Source organism: Hypomesus transpacificus, chromosome 22 (genome assembly GCF_021917145.1).
Source record: "Hypomesus transpacificus isolate Combined female chromosome 22, fHypTra1, whole genome shotgun sequence".
Lineage (NCBI taxonomy): Eukaryota > Metazoa > Chordata > Actinopteri > Osmeriformes > Osmeridae > Hypomesus > Hypomesus transpacificus.
In genome coordinates, this window is record NC_061081.1 from 6,798,800 (window position 1) to 6,818,559 (window position 19,760).

Sequence of the window (19,760 nt, forward strand, 5' to 3'; positions counted from 1 at the left end):
TTATTATTTTATTTGACCGTTTGGAAGAATTTTGAATGATAAAACTACAGGTCAAAGAGGTTGCGAACATATTTTGAAATAAATAAATAAGAATAATAATCTACCAATCTTTGGTGCCATTCATACAATACCAGGGTCCATGACAATTTCGTTTTTGATAAAAACAAAAGAAAAAAGGTTATAATAGGATAACCAAAAGATTCTAACCTAAAAACCACCCTGTTCAAGTCAGCAAAGTTCTTCAACTATTTATCTGCTGGTAACAACTTCAGCGGCCACTACACACAAATTGGAGACACTTTTTGGCACCGGTCACTATTAGCCTAGGCTACTCCTTAAGGAGAGGTTCGATAGTGGAATAATTGGGCCCATGCATTATCTTTCAGACTTTCACACAACATTACAATATTACACATATCGTCAATCTGTTGGAAGAGTGTGCAACCGTTAAGATAGCGTAGCCTATTTGGTAGACCGGATACTTTTTCTTGAAAATGCTTTTAATCGTCTATCCACCACTAGGTCATCAACTATCAGACATGTTTTTTGCGTTGTTGTAGTCAAGGCTACTTGTGGAAACTGTTCAGGCTCCACCCTTCATTATTCATACCCAAGTAGGACTGGAGCTCGAGTCCGAAGCAAGAAGCATCTGGAATAGAACTAAATCTCCACTAATGTCTGTTTCATAAACTAAACAAAGCGAAGTATAGGCTGTCAGTTTCTACGTGTGTTCATTAGCCTATGGCTGCAACTTTAAAGGATTAATTCTTGATTTCCCAATTTAAGAACATTTGATCTTGTGGATAGAAGAACGAACAAGGAAGGTTGGTTGTCTACTGAGTACAAAGTTCATCTTCCGCCCCATGGAATAAGCTACCCGTAACTGAACAACAGTAGCCAGTTTTTTATTTTCTTTTACTATTTAATGTGAGATATGGCGTTCAGGGCAAGAGTTTTGTACGACTTCAGTTCGGAAAACTCGGGGGAGATATCGATTACTGAAAACGAAGTTGTGACTTTGTGCAGCGAAGAAGACATAGAGGGATGGCTGGAAGGGATGAACAGTAAGGGAGAAACGGGACTGCTTCCAGCTTCCTATGTAGAAATACTCAAAGATGGGTCTGACCTCCCGTTAAACGGTACGTCGGAGGATGGTCAGACGGATTCATTCTCTAGTGGGTATGATTCATCGTACCAATCACAGTCAGTGAACATCACAAAAGTTCCGACCCCCACCCACTCCGCCTACTCGGCGCAGCCTCCGTCGCAGCACAGCTACCAGACCAGCCAAGGGAGCGACGATGACTGGGATGACGACTGGGATGACAGCTCTACAGCCACAGCTGACAATCCCGCTGTGCTGGATGGCAATGCGTCCTCACCATACCGGGTGACAACCTCCTTGCCCCGGCGTGACAGCGCACTTCAACAGGCCAAGACCTCAGCTACAGTAGGCAAAAACCTTAACAGATTCTCCACCTTTGTCAAATCTGGGGGTGAAGCTTTTGTGTTGGGGGAGGCCTCTGCCGTTGTGAAGGATGGGGACAGGATCTGTGTGGTAATGGGTCAGTATGGACCTGAGTGGCAGGGGGACCCATACCCCTTCACCTGCACCATTGACGACCCCACCAAGCAGACTAAGTTTAAAGGCATGAAGAGCTACATGTCATATGGTCTGACCCCTTCCCACACTCAGACCCTGGTCAGCCGCAGGTACAAGCACTTTGACTGGCTCTATGCCCGGCTGGTGGAGCGCTTCCCTGTCATCTCAGTCCCACACCTTCCAGAGAAACAGGCCACAGGACGCTTTGAGGAAGACTTCATCTCCAAGCGCCGGAAAGGCCTGATCTGGTGGATGAACCACATGACCTCACACCCCGTCCTGGCCCGCTGCGATGTCTTCCAGCACTTCCTGACCTGCAGCAGCACGGATGAGAAGACCTGGAAGCAGGGCAAGAGGAGGGCAGAAAAGGACCAGCTGGTTGGGGCCAATTTCTTCTTGACCATCAGCACCCCGGCTGTCCCTCTGGACTGGCAAGAGACAGAGAGCAAAATCGATGGCTTTAAGACCTTCACCAAGAAGATGGAGGAGAACATTGTGGTGGTCAATGCCAACATCAATGAGTTTGCCAGGAAGCAGATAACTGGCTTCAGGAAGGAGTACCAGAAAGTGGGACAGTCCTTCCGTCTACTGGGCCAAGCCTTTGAGATGGACCAGCAACCGTACTCTGCTGGGCTGAACCGGGCCATAGCCTATACTGGAGAGACCTATGAGGCTATAGGAGACTACTTTGCTGAACAGCCCAGGCAGGATCTAGACCCCATATCTGATCTGCTGGACCTGTACCGAGGCCACCTAACCAACTATCCAGACATTATCCATGTCCAAAAAGGTATGGATCACTTCGCCTCACCCTCTTTTATGCTCTCTCTCTCTCTCTCTCTCTCTCTCTCTCTCTCTCTCTCTCTCTCTCTCTCTCTCTCTCTCTCTCTCTCTTTCTCTTCTTTCTCTCTCTCTCTCTCTCTCTCTCTCTCTCTCTCTCTCCTTCTCTCCCTCTCTCTCTCTCCCTTTCCGTCTCTCTCTCTCTCACTCTCTCTCTCATTCACACACACACATGTTTTCTATTATTTTCTCCCCATGTATGCCTCTCATTTGGCATCATTTTGTAACAGTTCAGTTTTGTCAGTTCTGCACTAGAACATTACTAGTGTTACATCTCTCTGGGAGGCAGACCCTCCAACCCAGGGTAGAGATCAGATCGGCTGGAACCCCCCCCCCCCCCCCCCATAGCTGAAGAGAATAGTAAATGAGGTTTACAGATAAGCCATTTTTGTCATGTAGGTAAAAGATACATTGCATTTTAGCATTAGCATTGTAGTAAACCAGTAGAAACACAAACTGGAACCAAGTATTCAACTTTTTAAAAGCCCTTTATATTGTCAGTTCATGACTTCATACAGCACTATGCTATATCACATTCTGGGGCCCCGATTGGGTGTAGCCTTGGGAATGTTGGAATGCGGAATAGAGCAGTCTCAGGATTAGGGGAGCAGGGGGGTCATATCAGACTGAGTTACAGCTACAAGTTTCCAACTGGCAACAGAGCCACCTGAGCCAGCTTATGTTCACTAATCACAGTGGCCTCGAAGAGCAAAGTCCAGACAAGTCATTGTTATTTCTGCATCTTTGTGTGACTGTGTGAATACAGTACTTGTACAGTCATCTGGTTAAAATGTTGGACTTAAATGTCTGTGAAAGATGTTGCATAAAAAGTCACAGTCATGTATTCAACAGTCTATTGTCTATTGCAACATTAGCCTAGATATCACCCATATCTTGCTACAACTTGTTCAAATCTGAGTAATTCGTTTGCTCACAGTAACTCATTCAATGTATATTCAGCTCTGGAGAACTTCCTGAATATGTTATCCTAGGGCAAAGCTTCTCAAATTCTTCTCATTTAGGCCATTCATTTAGACCATGTATTCAGGTCCCAGTACAACAGCTAAACAGCTCACAGACTATTTAGCATTCAGAAGCACCAACCCTTTCCAACCCATGCCCCCCCCCCCCCTCCCCCAGGTGCCTTGACCAAAGTGAAGGAGTGTCAGAAACAGGAAGGGGAGGGAAGCATCAATGAACGCTGCAACATCATTTCCTGCGCCACACTGGCTGAGATCCAGTACTTCCACCGTACACGCATCAGGGACTTCCGGTCCCAGCTGCAGCACCACCTTCGCCAGCAAATCAGCTTCTTCCAGAAGATCACTGCCAAGCTGGAGGATGCTCTGGAGAAGTACGACCACGACCAATAGGGAGGCCATACAGAGGGACCATGTCAAATAAGGAAGCTTTAACAAAAAATAGTGACCAATAAGAGGCTATAAGGAAGGAAGTGAACAGGAAATGGGGTGGCATTGAATGTGACAAGAGTTTATATCAAACCTTCAACCATCAAGCTCAAAGTTCCCTCTATCTGAACTGGAACAGACTTGACAACCAGACAGTCACAGTACGCTAACCCTCACCTCACTGAACAGGCCTTCATAAAGCTGGGTGTGTTTTATGGTTGTTGGGGAGGGAGGGGGGGGGTAGTAATCTATCAAATACTGTAAAAGTTGTGTTCTTCACCTGAATGTATTGTTTAGTATTCCATAATGGGGATGTTATCCACAGCAGATGTTGTGACAAGATATAATCTAACACTTGTATCATGTTTCTTTGTATAGTGTAGAGGACCGAGGACATACTTATTGGAGTTGTGAGAGAAATCAAGGATTTTCTATGTGCCTTTGTTATTCACAGTCAGTACATTAGCTATTGCCTTATTATTTGCTAATTTCCTGAATATTGTGAATAACATAAGCACATCAGATACTTTTGATGTCTCCCACAGAGTAGTGTGGAACAGAGTACTACAGAACATCTTTTCTCAGTCACACAGGAAAGCAGAAAACTTGTGGCTCAAATTCATAACAAAGATAATATTACTAGTCTTCTGTATGTATGATGTGACCATGTATGAGTCTGTGTTTGTGATTGTTTGAATGATGACTTGGTGAATTAACGCTACTGTGTTCCATCTGAATGAACGTGTATGTAAAAGTATGTAGAGGGGGATTAATTAAGGTATTGGAACAAGTGAATAAAATGTAGGCGGTACCTCATTGTCCTATTAGTTCCTTGGCCTAGATGTTCCAGGCCTCCTGCACTGCTCTGCTAAGAGAACCTTCCAGAACAGCAAGAAAAGAGAAAGCAAGTATCCCATTTCTTATAATTAGCAAGAGGAAAGCAGTTGCTGCTTACAACGCTGACATTTACTTTTTAGAGTTACTGCAAAGGAACTCTGGACAATAAAAAGCATTGAACTTTAATTCTGATGTTTGTCTGTTCTAGAGAGATCAAAGAGGGAGAAATCTTGCCATAACCAGCAGGAGAGCCACAGGACTCTCTGTTCAGTACCGTCAAGGTTCGGATTGGCCCTAACTTGTTCCAGTCTCCAGATCGTGTTACTGTACCTTTAATTATTTAGAGTATTGTACACCGTTCTGGTTCAGGCTGGGCCCTTGAAGTCAGCTGAGCTTGAGTTCCGTCCCATTTTGGCAAGAAGTTGGTAGTGCATTCATAGGAAGTAACCACTGGATTCACTCAAATTGTAGAGACAAAATAATGAGTGGTGTTTCTTTGTCTATCGCTCTGTCAACTAGCAGTTGCAGCTAGCTTTGTCCTTTTAGTGCTCCCTTAACTTTACAATTTATAAGAGCTGAAGTTACCATTTATATCTTCAAACTGTAAATCATTAATTGACATGTCTCTTCCAAGATGCTCTAAATACAGTCCTCCTCCATTACAGAGAGCTGACTAGCATTAGCATTACACTTAGCATTTACACAGTCCATCCACTCAGGGAAATGAATGGTCCTGACATTCTAATCATCTGTGGAAGGAAGTGTGTACTGTAACTACTGACCAGAACATATCTGGATCTGTAGTTTGTAAAGTCAGGCACTGAAACAGTGTTGATCTTTGGGGTTAGGATCAAGAATGACCACACAACATCAACAACTTCCTTTTACTGTTTATTAAAACTATTTACAGTGCAACCCCCCCCCCCCTCCACCACAGAAAACTACCACCATTAAAAAAAGATGTAGCCAGATGGATTGCCATACACAGCTTAGCTGTGCTCCATGATTGTTTACATCAGACGATAGTGGCACTCCTCTGCCTTCATAGGACCATGTTTTCACCCTGAGGGTGGGTACAATGTACCCTGTGTTTTTGGTCATTCATTTTTGCAAGGTATTTTAGAATTGTTTTGTTTTTAATACTCTTCATTCATCCCCGATGGAGTCATATTTGAGACTTAATTCAGTTCTGGAAGAAATAAGATAAGGGCACAGCAATATTGATGATGCTGGAGGGCGACTAACTACTATAGTTAGCTAGTCTCAGTTCCTTCTTCTTCTTCCGCCAGCTGACAGTGATGGGTGCAGGGTACTGCTGTGATGCAACATGTGTTACGTCAGTGTATATGAAGGTCAAACTGTCAGTACATATAATATATTGATTGGGAATGACAACAGACACACCTGATGACCTAACCTTTGAGTAAGGGATATAGAGTAAATACACATGCAGTAGCTACAGCAAACCTCTTGGTATAATCAAACTGGTCAACATTTATTTGATTCGTCCATGGCAATAACAAATGAATGCCACAGGTATACGGTATAATCTAGTGGCCCCTCAGCGAGAAGCCACACCAGGACAGCACACCAGGTTTACTTTGGGGAAAACGTTTTTGTATGTTGGGCACTTCATAGTGTCTGGAAGGATGTTTTCGAACAATCTCCGGTGCCTTTGAACTCTCTCTGGACATCATGTTGCGCCTTCATGTGTGGATGAGATGTGGAATGAGAACACGTTAAAAGGCGTGGTAGTGGTAGGTATACTCCTGTATCAAACCCAGTACTGGTTGTCTCTGAGTGTGGGGTTGGATGTGGGGGTGGGGGTGGGGGACCTGCGTGACTGGATAGGGCTTCTGGGCATTACAGGTCCCCAGACCGTGACCCCAGGAACCAGGCAACCACTGTAGACCCAGGGGAAAACAGGGCTGTTGGGACAACTGGGAACCAGGGGTGTGACCACCACAGATGGTACAGCCACACTCCGCTCAGGCCTACCCAGGTAAGGACTCCCATCCTGGGCTGAGGTAGGCACGGCAAGCTCTTGCATGAGGCCTGACAGGGCCCGCTTCTCCCTGCGGTGGCGGAAGACCAAGATGAGCACCACCAGGATAACGATGAGGAGGAGGCAGGCAAGGAAAGGCAGGATGATAAGTAGGGGGTCGGACGCTGGCCTGGGGAGGGATTCCACCCTTATTGGGGGGGTCCTAAGCTGGGGGGTGACCTCATGCGTCACTGTGGGGCCTTGGGGAACAGTGGAAGACGTGGCATGAGTGGTTTGGTTCCCCCAGCGGTGCCTGTGTTTGTGATGGGTATGGTTCCCCCAGCGATGCAGGGTTGTGTGGTTCTTCTGTGCGGGCGTGTGAGGGTGAGTGGGAAGGAATGTATGAGAGTGCACTGTGACTCGTTTGTGACCCGGGTGCCGGGTTTTGTGAACGTTTGGTGGTAACGCCTGGTGGTACGAGACAATGGTGAAACGAAGCTCTCCCACAGCGGGCTGGACCCGCTCAGCCGTCAACAGGAACACAAAAGAATCCTTTAGGGCCGTGACCCCCATGGCAGTCTTGTTGCCGTGGTGATGATGGATGAGTGTGCTGTTGCTAAGAAACTCCTCAATGGCAACACGTCCGTGCTCCACATCCCGGAAGGTGAACTCTGTCGCAGGAGGGTGTGACCCTACTCCATGAAGGTCAAAGGGCAGCTTGACCAGCTTGGCATGTTTTGGAGCGGACAGGATGCGGAAATGTGGGTTGCTGCCACTGACCGTAGCTAGCTCTGTGGCATCCAGGGTGTCCTTCCGAAGCTTATAAATGATGCCACTGGGGACTAAAACCGGCTCCCGCAGATAGATGAGAGGGCGCACCATCACCATCACTTCCTGGTTTACCAGGGTCAGGTTAAAGTCAGAGGTCATGGCAGTCACAGTGATTTCAAAGCTGTCGTTAGACGCAGCGAAGTCCGTCATGTGATAGTCTACCTGTCCAGTACGTATGTCCTCCTGGCTGAATACAACCACTTCCTTGTGGCTCTTTCTCAGCTTGCCATGACGAGGAGCTGTGGTTACCGTGTACACAATGCTAGCATTGCTCCTAGTGTTAGTCTGGGCTGCCAGCTGGTCCGTGCTTAGAACTACACTGGTCTGTCCCTGTAGAAGCCCCAGACCCGTGTTGTTGAGCAGGGTGACTGTGACCACCTCCAGGTTAAACAGCTTATACAGCGGCCTGTGGTTCCCGTCTGTGATGTTGAAGTAGAAGACACCAGTAGAGAGCTCCCCCTGCTGGACAAAGTGAAGCCTGCCCTGGTTGACGTCAGCCTGAGAGAAGGAGGCCACAGGAGGGCCAAGATTGTCCCTGTGTCCCAGAGACAGGTAGCCACTGCTTGGCTGGCTGATTACGCTGTAAATGATCTCTTCTGGAGGACTGTCTTGGTCCTCCACCTTCACAAAAAGAGAAAATTATGAGAGAAAGAGAACTTTTGAAATTTGCATGGAAAGAGAGCATGTCAAAGACCAGACAAGAAAAACTTGTTCAAATATTACAGATATTATGTAGGCCTACATATATATATATATATGTCTGTGTGTGTGTGTGTAGATCCATATATATATATTACAGAAAATATTGTAACATACGTCACATTCTAACCTGTAGATGTACAGATGTTATCTTCACAATCTCTCCCTTGGCCACACTAAGGCCATTAGGCCCAGTCTTCAACAGGGGCGGGTGGTCATTGACAGACGTCACAGTAATATGGAATCTCTCTGCCACCACTGGCTGCTCCCCTATGGGTGGCTGTGGCTGCATCTGGCCCTCAGGACAAATCCACACCTCAAAGGAGAAGTAATCCCAAGCAGACTCAGAGCCGTCATGAACATAGGTAATCCCTGACTGGTCCAGCATGAGCTGGGAAAAGCCAGACTTGTCACCCATCAAATTCTGGCCTCCTGCTGCAATGACGCCATGTTGAGGAAGTGAGGTCAGGTGGTACCACACCTGGTGGTCACTGCGCTGAGACTCTGGAAGTTCACCCAAGAGATTGGAAGCATCCAGTTTAGACCGGTCAATCACTACTTTGCCCCCCTCTGGCACCATTGCTCCTGGGAAAAAGCAATTATCAGCACAGGTTAACGCATAACAGAACTAGCTAATAGCCCACAGTTTAGTTCAGCTACTAACCTAACCTAGAGCAAACCCTCAGCTCAGTTAGCCAATAGCACACAGCACAGTCTCACTGCCCTTAAATACTACACAGCTAACCATAGGTTATATTCTAACCAGACAGTGAGTCTCACCTGTATTGGCTAGTAGGACGGTGCTGTGCTGAGGAGTAGAGTGGTCATATGAGATGTGAATGTGGAAGATGGTGGGGTGAAGCAAGGCAGGAGGGGAAGACACAGAGAAGGTGAAGGAGTCTGAGGATGTCCATCCCACAGATTCAGGGTGCGTCTGGTGGTAATTTAGCACTCCCTTGTTAATCTGAGAGAAAGAGAGAGAGACAGAGAGAGAGAGAGAGAGAGAGAGAGAGAGAGAAAGAGAGAGAGAGAGAGATAGAGAGAGAGAGAGAGAGAGAGAGAGAGAGAGAGAGAGAGAGAGAGAGAGAGAGAGAGAGAATAATAGTGATTGTCAGCTGGTAGGAGAAAAGTGAATAACTGCATTCCACAGGGCCACGTTATTTGTACAAGGACAGGCAGACAGTTGGCTTTACCATACTCTGTGTGAAGGTGTTGACCACCACAGTGGTGTTATCCATGGTCCTGATAAGACGACCCAGCTTAGGAGGGCTTGTCACCCTGAACACAACACTGTGGTTCCCTCTCATCTCCCCATTGGCATTGGTTACAACCAGGAGGTCCTTCTGAGAGATGGTCGTCACAGAGCCTGACAGAAAAGTACAGGATTTACTTCATAACTCTGAGACTAGACAATGGAGGATTGTGTGTGTGTGTGTTCTAGTCTGACCTGGGAACACTTGTAGGGCCTGGTTTCTCAACATGGTCAGGACTAGGGTGCGGGCCACGGTGCTAAAGATCTCGCGTGGGGCAAAGTTCACTCCGTCGTTGACCTGGAAGTGAAAACCTCCTGACGATGCACCTGTTCAGGAAGGATTACTCTCAGTCCTACAGGTCAAGTCCTTTGCATCTGTGTGTGTGAGTGGGTGAGTATCTGCATATTAGTCTGTTAACATCTCACCACTGTGTACAAACATCAGTTGCCCTCTGAGAATGTGAGCCTGGGTGAAGTTCAGGATGTGCCTGGAGGGGGCGTTCTTCAAAGCCAAGTGTCCATTGCTGGGCGGGGTCACAATGAACTCCAGACTCTCAGGCTCAGAGTCCCTGTCCTCAGCACTCAGGTCGTCCACACTTATCTCTGTTCCCGAGCCCACCCACACCTGGGCACAGTGGGGTGAAACAATGCAAGGTAAGAGTCTCTGTCACAGAACCCCCTCAAACCTGTCTTGAGCTTAGAGGAGCAGAAACGTTCAATAATCTCCTTTATTCCTCGCCTTCCCTCATCTCCGATCAGATATTTATTACAATTTCCGAGTAGTGAGTGGTAATGATTGAGGAGAAGAATGTTGGAGTGGGGAAAGGTCTTGGCATGCACCTCTAGACTACACTTCACCTACTCAGGAAACCCTAACCCTTGATAATGATCTCAGTGTTGTGGCAAGTGGACCCCTAACAAACACCAAGAGCAAATCAACATCTACCCACCCTGAGGATCCGATTGGCTGTCACAATAGGGGGCTGGTTGTTGACAGGGGTGATGTTTACAAACATGGTGCAAGGGAGACTGTGCTTCCCGAGGTCAGAGCTGTTAGCAACGAGGGTGAAGTTGTCTCTCAAGGTGTCACTGCCGTCATGGATGTAGGAGATGTCCTCTTGCTCCACCTGAATCCCCAGAAAAAACACACTAGGAAAAAAATGGACTGCCCATTTTCAATCATCTGCCCATCCATGTTAGATGAACAGAACCTTCCAGAAAACGCCTGTAAAGTAATCTACCGTATGCCTACAGTTATACAGTATATAGTATGTCAGGTCTTGTTTGAGTTGTAGAAGTGACCTTGTCTTACTTCTGTTTGAGTTTGATTACCACTCTGGTATTGGTTACATAACATCAGAGACTATACATATGGAGTTTGTTGGAGAACAGTGCTGTGGTTTGTGATTAGCAGAGTACTGACCTCTCTGTGACTGAAGTAGTGGATGGGAACACCGTGAAGGCGGGAGTGTTCAATATGGCCATGATGAGGAGGCTCAGTTACATGGTACATGAAGTTGAGCCCAGTGAAGTGCTTGTTGGTAACTTTGATGATTGCTGAAGTTAGGGCATGAGACGACCCCTCGTCCAAGGTCATATCGGTGACCTGCAGAGGCACGAAGTAGGGGATGATGTCAATGTTCACCTTGATGTCGGTAAGCTCCGTCACCCCGTTGGTGGCATCCAATAGGAAGGAGTCATTGGTGTGGGCGGGATGTGTCTGGAGATATTGCAGAAGGCCCAGGTTCACATCTTCCTGTAAGAAGGTGTGGAGAGGCTTTGCTTCTGTGCCCTGGTAGGACTCCTCCTCCTGTCCCCCATTGGCTGATCTGCGCAGGAAGCCGTGTGCGGGTGCCATCTTGACTGTGAACAGGATCTCAGAGGACGGGCTGTCCTCGTGGACCACCTAACAGATTAGAGATGTGAAGTCATACGGCTGCTATACTGAGATACACAAAGTCCTCTCCACTCACCTCCATCTCCTCTGATTGACTGTCCCTCCCCCAACTCTCAACCTCTACGTTCCTCCCTGTCTCCCTCCCTCTTTCCTCTCCATCTTTCTCCTGTCACACACTCACCTCCAGTTGTTCTTGGGAGATCTCCACTATCCTTCCCTCCTCCACCACCAGCTGCTCGTGGTGTCGCACTGTGGGGGGTCTCTGGTGACTCTCCAGGAAGACCTTGACCCCAACTCCCACGTCCACAAGCACCTCCCCCACAGCAACAGTCATATTGAACCCGTCCACCAGGTCGTGGCTGTTATCATGGCGATACACCAACCGGCCTGCCCTCAGGTCACCCTGGGTGAATTGCTCCGCCTTCACTGCACCTTGGCTGTTGTTAAAAACAAGACTGCCATGTTTAGGTGGCAGGAAGATATTGTACATCACTTCCTGTTCATCCCTGACATCCATGTTGGTGACCACGCTGAGGTTGGTGGGGAACAGCGTGGCTGCATGACCCTGTTGCACATGCACACCTGTGTTGTTCTGGACATGTACGTAGGGGTCCTGAGCCAACACCTCCAGAAGACAGGAAACGTAATGCTTCCCGTCCGACACAAACAGGACAAAGCGGCCTGAGCTGACCCCCCTGTGCAGGAACAGAACCCTTCGCTCGTCCAGGTCCGCCTGGGTGAATTGGTACAGCCTGTGACTGGTATCGTTCACCAGGACCAGGTCCCCTAGAGGAATGCCACGCCTTGTGTACACCAGCTGCCCATCATCAAAGTCAGAGTCGGGGTCATGGAAATAGAGATCATCCACCGTCAGTAGCTTCTGACCCTCACGAACGACGTGGAAAACGTTATCTACAATGCGCACTGGTTTCTGGTCGTTGACAAGCTGGACAGAGATATTGAACGTCTCTTGGAGTGTGTTGGTGTCCTCCTTCTTAGCAGAGTGTTTGGATTTGGACATGGCAGCAATGAAAATGAACGAGTCCTCTTTAGTCTCACTGTCATCATGTACGTACATGATTCTCTCGTCTGCTATGTCCTGGTTGGTGAAGGATCCAATGTTATCATTGATGGAAGAAGAGTTGGAGAGGTTGATCCTCCTAACCCTGCCATGTTTGGGCCCTCTAGTTATGGTGTAGAGGACAGTCTTGCTGCTGGTGGTCTGGATGAAGAGGCTGTCCCTGGTGATAACCTTGCTCTCCCCCTCCATGACAGACAGGCCCAGATTGAGTAGCTCCATGCTGTGGCTATGATCTGCCCTGATGGTGATTCGGAACTCCTGACTTCTTGTATGAGGTCCATGTCTGGAAAATACCTGGAAAGTGAAGCCATCCTTCATGTCCTCGTGAAGTCTGCTGCTCAGCTCATACCTCACTTGATGGTCCGACACATTCTTTTGGCTGAAGGTGGAGTTTTTCTTCAAAACTTTGTGGTTTAAGACTAGATTTCCTTTCTTTGGGAGACTTATTAGTCTGAAGATGAGCTCACTCTCCGAAAGTTTGACCCCTTTGGAGACAACGCAGAGGTCTTGGGGGGTGATGACAACCTTCCGCACAGCGCTGACTTCCATCTTAGCATGAGTAACCCTGTAGTGGATCCAATGGACTGTGATGGGGAACACAACCTCATCTTTCACAATGGCATTGATGGTGACTTTACATCTAAACCGGTCAGAGACATTTCCAGTTTGGAGCCCATGGAAGGTGTTGAGGTACCTGGAATAAAGTACCAGGTATTGAAGCAAAATGGAGACATAGGGTACAGAACCGTAAAGAACACACATTCCCACACACACACACACACACATTCCCACACACAGACACACATTTCCACACTCACACATCCACACCAACAAGAAAACCCACCTGATGCGCTCTTTCTCCAGCAGCTTCTGATAGAAATAGCTTGTGGACTTCCACTCTCCGCTGGAATGAAGCCTCTGCAGCTCCCCATAGTGAGGCCCCTCCAACACATCAAAGCGCACTTCTACTGGATGGCGTGCAACATCAACATTGACCTGCACGGCTAAGTGGGTGGAGCTAAGGACAGCTGCCCTGCCCTGCCCTACTTCCAGCCCTGTGTTGTTGACCACATGATACTCCAGCGGCACTGTGAGGAGCCTCAGGACCACAGTGTTGCTGACCTTCTCCCCGTCACTCACTCTCAGAACCAGTCTGGAGGTGTTCGTCCCTGTATGTACATAGCTGATCTGTTTAAGGGATGGGACAGGGTGATATCATATCAGGAAATTGAAAGAAGCACTTGTGTAAGGCCAGCTAGTAACCCGTTTGCTAATTTCTTTTTGCCAGTTTTACCCAGAATTACAAAGCACCATTTCAAATTCAAATCAAACAAACTTCCAGACAATCTGTATCGTAGTTCCTATATTAGCAGTCATGTTAGCAGTGCTAGGTCCAATATCTAGCTGTAATGTGACATCTACCTTGCCGTCTTCTAGGTCAGGTAGGGAGAAGGAGGTGATGGATGCGCCAGGGACATCTTGGTGCTCCAAGTGACCAGCATCAGAGCTGCCTAGCATGGTGAAGTTCAGCTGGGTGGAGTTGGTGTCTGGGTCAGAGACCCAGACCACATCGGTGGTGAGGGGTCGCCTGGAATGCTCCAGCAGGGTGAATAAGTGGCCCTCGGGCAGACTGAGCTCTGGAGCATCATTAATGGGCGTCACAGTGATGCTGAACCGATGCAGTCTGTTCCCCTTCAGGTAGGAGGGTAACTGCTTCTTACTGGTGGTGAACACTGAGAACATGAAGAAGTCCTGGTCGTCCTCAGACCCACCATGGATGTACATCACTCTGCCATTCCACAGATCCAGCATGCCAAACACCCCGCCCTCCTCCTCCTTCCAGTCGGATCCGGAGCTCAGGTCCAGCTTCAGCTGCCCGTGGACCGGCTGCTCCTCCACACGGAACCGTACTTGGGACTGGCGGAGCCCCAGCTTACGCAAATCCAAATTCACCTGGGAGAGTGTGATAGCCAAGTTATGACCGTTCACAATCAATTCACCCGAAACAACAAATGCAACTGGAACTGTTAACAACTTTTAACTGTTAATGTGGACAAAAATGATAAGAGAGGCTGGGTTGAGGCTGAAGGAGAGAGGCTGGGATGTTAGACTGGCTCACCTTGATGTGTTTGGCCTCTAGAACAGCTATCCCTCCTTCAGCTACCACCAAGTCCTTCAGCAACAGGAAACTGGGATAATTCTTCCTCCTGTCCCCTCCACTGTGATGGCCTAAGGTGGGAGAAACTGAGGCCAAATGGTCTGTAGGTATGGGGGTGGTTAGTGGTTCCGGAATCTTCTCTGGCTGACAGCCCACAAAGACATCCTTAGTGATTGTGGCATGGGGCAAGCCAGTCACCTGAGAGTTTACCCTGATGTTCCTCAAACAGCCTTTAAAAGAACCTCCCCCTCTTAGCCACCTCCCATCCACCAACAGTAGCCCTGCGCTTCTAACCTCGGGTCGCTTTTGGTCACTAACTCCTCCCAGGTAGAGTGGGCCACTGAATTGGAGGGTCTTGGGGTGTGGAGTTACTAGGCTGGTGTTGACCTCCTCTTCCCCCACCCTCAGCTGCAGGCTGTGGGACAGCAGGCGAAGGCTGACTGGGTGCCAGGCCTCATCGTTAACATGTGTGAGGGAGCGGAGCTCTGTCTTGTTCCCTCCCGCTCCCACCAACAACACCAAGGCACCCTCCCAGACCTCCAGTGCCACAAACCCCCCATGCTGGGCTGAACTATAGAGGACCAGTCCATCTCCAGCACCGGCAGGGGTATGGATCTCACACTCAAACTCCCCCTCCTGTGCCACATCCCAAGGTGGCAGAGACAAGAATGCTCTAGAACTGAAGAAGCTGATTGGGTCATCATTGGTGGCAGAGAACTGCGGACTACAGCCCAGGGAGACCTCGTGGACAGTCTTATACCCAGAATATGACCTCAGACTGGACAGAAGGTTGTGCTGATTGAACACCACCTCGTCCACACAGCCCCTGAATCCTGTACTGTTGTAACCTGGGTGACCTCCAGGGATGAAGGCCCTGTCCATACCAGCCAAGCCGCCTACATACAGCCCGCCCTGGACCCCTAGATCCAGGTCTGGCCCGGGCATGCGGAGGGTGGTGTGAGAGTGGTGGTCCACTGTCATTGTGACGTTGTGGAGGTCGTGCTGTAGCTCCACGGAGTGCCAAATAAGGTCATTGAGATGCACGCCCTTCTCAGAGCGCAGAGAGCGCTCCCCCGATCCCAGCTCCAGACACATCTAGAGGAGTTAGAACAACTATCAGAGACAGGAACCATGAACTTAATGAAAACAGTGTATAAGCTACGATTATGTGGTTAGAAACAGTTTTTCGGTCAAAATCATAAGGGTATTGTCAGATAAACAACAAATTTATGAAGAGAATTGTTCACACAAAAGTCTTTAATTGTTGTCATCATCGCCTGATAGGAAAGATTCAAAACAAACGGGAGCAGGTGTTTGAATGAGAGGATCGCACCGTTCCAAACACAGCGTACTGAGTTTCTCATTACGCTCACTGTGCCAACACTGACACGAAACCCTCCAGCCTGATTCATGAATGAACATGTTCAGAGCGCTAATGTACACCTCCTCAATGGGGTAACCTGACGCTCCCAGCTGTGCTGGATGCTGCCCTGGGCCATGCTGGGCATCAAACATGCCTGTGCAGTGGCCTCTTCAAGGTAGTAGTGCTGTTATGGCATGTCATGCTATGTTTTAGTGAGAAGCCTGTACGTAAAGTTATAACTTAACAAGAATGAAATAGAGCATACCTCAAGACTGTGTATTTGTGTCTACTTGCGCACATGAAAGATGGTGTGTTTGTCTGAAAGGTGCTTCAGTTATGCTTTTCAACTGTGCGTGTCAGGTCTGTGTCTCTTACCTGAAGGCGCCCAGAGTGCAGTTCCAAGAACAGAAAGTCCTTTTCACCGACAGACAGGAAGAGGATGCCGCTGGGACAGGAAGTCTTGAAGCGCACATGGAGTGACGTCTTGCTGGAGACCTCAGAAGTCTTCAGATGGACATAACTGTCTCCGTAAAAAGAGGCTCACACACACAGGAAAAGCAGAACAGGTGAATACTGATGCTGACCCTGGAGCATGTGTTAAGGTGTTTGTAGAGCGAGGGTGGTTCTGTTCGAGCATACATTAAAATGAGGAGTATTTAAGCAATGCTGACAGCTTCATGATAGAGTTTCAGTTACAGTAAAAGGATTACTGGATCATTTAACACTGGGCCCATCAGGATTACAAAGATACCCTCCACTGAGTTCTAAGCTTGTTATTGTCCCAGTGAGATAGTGTTCATTCACCCTCTGCCCCCATATCCCTCTCATAGCAGGTGAAAACGGTAGCCTCATTCAGGAGTCTACGTGTACAGTATACTACTCAGTGCAGGTGCTATGGGAGCCATTGCAGTCATTATAGGGATTAGAATAAGACCATCTTTCATGACTGAACTACAACTCATTAGAAAAGGGAACTGTGTGTGCTTTCCATTGTGAAACTTGTTAGGGGTTCATTGAGTCCATTAACCTGTATTGATCCTGGCTGGAGTCACTAAGTGCCCATTGCCAGTCTTGCATATTGGTATCAGAATTCAATTAATGACTGATAAAAGCAGTAAACAGCGACTGCCAATGTGCCAGGACCCACTCTAGCAGGCCTAATTAGGACGTCTGGTGGGGATGTTACTTAACAGATCTGGATACCTGTTCAATTAGGGACAATAGGGATGAGAACAACTCTAAAGCCAATGCAGTGACCTATGACCCTTGGGGACGTTAATGGGCCTATGGGGGTTACTTGGATTGAATCTAACCTAAAAGCTCTAAGTTTATTGTAAAGGAGGAGACAGTAGTCCAGTAGTGTTTACAACCTAAAGTGTTTATATACAGCCTCTCCAACCCTGGATAACATGGTCCTCCACAACAGAATACTCTGCTTTCACTGGTTACATCATTATCATCCCAACTTATCTCAGAACAACACAAACCCATACCATTGGCTAAGTCCTGAACTGTGGCAGCACTGTGCTCATTCAGATCAAATACTCGTTGGTTCATCAATGTAAATATTCACATGATCAATTCAAATTGAAGTGTGAAGACAATGGTTTTACAAAGGAATACACTCAGTTTGTTTGAGCAAATCTATGGAACATAAATATGTATACAGAAGGAAGTATGTTTTAAATTCACAATGGAGAGCAATGTACACCGTTCATTTGTTTCAGTGTCCTAATGATGTCTGAGTTCATCTCCTTAGCATGTCTCATCAGAATCCAACTTGGATTGGATTAGTATTAATCTGCCAACTGTAATGCTCATACACACATATGCTTGAGTGTCTAAGTAGGGTATTCTATTTATAACATTTTGTATATTGTATTCGGTTCTGTGTATATTTGTCGAGGATTGTTTGTGTACAATTCTGATTTGACATATTAATTACATGATACATTATATTATTATCGTTATGTAATCTGTAAACTTAACAGTTTACATGTTATTACATTTGAAAAGGGCATAATGTGCACTGAGTATTCATCAGTATTTAACTCTAATCAGATTGGAGAAAGAAATAGCAGAATATATGTTGAAGAGACCGACAGGAGTGTCTTTTTCTGCACCTTACCTCCTAACACTTGTCCACTTGAGAGCAGCACAATCAGCAGCTTGGTCAGGAATAATTCGTTGATCAACGAAAAGGTCTCCATCGGTTAATCATGCATTACTTTTAGTAACGATGAAATTCAGTGTTCAAATACAAATTCCTTTGTTTTCACTTTCCGAGTTGGCCCTGTCCGTCTACTACGTTCACTAACAGCGGTAGCACGTCAATCCCCATCACAGCAACACTAATTGTCTTTTATCCACAATACAACTCTCAGTATTGCGGCCATGCATAAGGCTACCTGTGCGTCCGACCAGTGTGGACATTTAAGTGCGTGATAGCCCCGCCCCCCTAATAACAGAATCACAGATTTTCTAAAACTTGATGAAAACTTTGTAAACATTTTGTGGAGAGCTGTTTAGTTCGAGTTTGTTTGTTGAAACATGTGATTTGTGCGTCTATCGAAGTTGTTTCCTGTGTTTCGCTATTATTGAAGAGTTATTGAGTGTAATAAACTTTGCTTCCAAGGTGAAGTTAGTTTCATATTTGACATTCTTCGTCTCACATTTGGAAGACACTATCCTGCCAGCATGTGTGTTATTTTCTGTTACTTTGTTGCTGTGATATAATGTGCACCCCTTCCCCTAACATGCAAAGGGTCTGTCCTGCTATGTGTTCTTTTCGGTGTTCTTTTGGTCACAATGAACAACCTGAGATAATATGGAGATGTCTGCTCTTTTCCTAGCTAACTTTCCCCGTCATTCACTACAGTATGTTAGCCTATTGTAGCCTATATTGTTAGTGGCACAAACGTAGCCTATCATCACTGTTCTATGGTTTAGAGATTACCACGTGTAGACTATACAATATTACTTTTATGTGGGCCTATTGTAAACTATAGTCTAGTCTACAATAGGCCTACATAAAAGTATATATATAGTATATACACAGAACAATTTATCACATCTTCATGAATCGTAGGCCTCCATAAAAATCCAAGATCCACTAAACCCATCATTTAATCATCAATAAAGAACCTGTTTTTTGTAAGAAGTCCTGCTTCTGGAACCCCTATACACCCACAGCGTTCCAGACCAAATTGTTTTTCCTTTCCAAATAATTAGATAAGGAATGTTTTGATCGAGGAACAGAAGTGTTCGGCTTGCAGTGGCCTCTTTACATGAACCCTTCTGTTCCTCGCTCAAAACTCTCCTTACCAACTTTTTAGGAATGGAAAGAGAGAATTGCAGTCTCTTATTTTTTTACGGAGCTGCAGTATCAAATGAATGGTCCTGTACAGAAGTCTGACATTTTGTCCAGATATACAGCTCTGGAAAAAGTTAGACCAATGCACCTTTCTCTTTCCTTGCCAATAACGTTAAGAAAGGAACATTTTGAGTGAGAAACAGGAGTGTTCAACTGCAGTGGCCTCTTAGTAAATTGAACCTTTCCAATCCTCACTCAAAAATGACGTACACTCAACATATTTGGAAAGGAAAGGAAAAGGTGCAGTGTTCTCTTGATTTTTTTCCAGGGCTTTTATATCAAAAGAATGACTATGTCCAGAAGGCTGACATTTTGTCCAGATATGGTATCAAATGAATGGCCGTGTACAGAAAGCTGCCATTTTGACACTTTCACAAAGGGCCAGTAGAGGGGGTTATATCATCAACACCAGAATAGCTCTCCAATGGTTTCT

The 19,760-nt window shown here is 46.8% G+C and overlaps 2 protein-coding genes across 2 annotated transcripts; one reads left to right on the top strand and one right to left on the bottom strand.

Moving 5' to 3' along the window:
* Window positions 1-606: 606 nt before the first annotated feature.
* On the top strand, window positions 607-4,663 carry snx18b (sorting nexin 18b). The gene is made up of 2 exons (XM_047044727.1): window positions 607-2,393; window positions 3,584-4,663. The coding sequence occupies exons 1-2, from the start codon at window positions 935-937 to the stop codon at window positions 3,814-3,816; spliced, it is 1,692 nt and encodes a 563-aa protein (XP_046900683.1). The 5' UTR covers window positions 607-934; the 3' UTR covers window positions 3,817-4,663.
* A 975-nt stretch (window positions 4,664-5,638) lies between these two features.
* Window positions 5,639-18,342, bottom strand: LOC124484814 (chondroitin sulfate proteoglycan 4-like). The gene is made up of 14 exons (XM_047045924.1): window positions 18,083-18,342; window positions 16,330-16,493; window positions 14,553-15,686; window positions 13,856-14,386; window positions 13,278-13,621; window positions 11,534-13,127; window positions 10,879-11,361; window positions 10,406-10,582; window positions 9,882-10,080; window positions 9,651-9,782; window positions 9,397-9,569; window positions 8,984-9,167; window positions 8,334-8,788; window positions 5,639-8,125 (listed from the first exon to the last, which is right to left on the bottom strand). Exons 1-14 carry the CDS (start codon window positions 18,162-18,164, stop codon window positions 6,464-6,466), a joined length of 7,314 nt encoding a protein of 2,437 aa, XP_046901880.1. The 5' UTR covers window positions 18,165-18,342; the 3' UTR covers window positions 5,639-6,463.
* Between the last annotated feature and the right edge of the window lie 1,418 nt (window positions 18,343-19,760).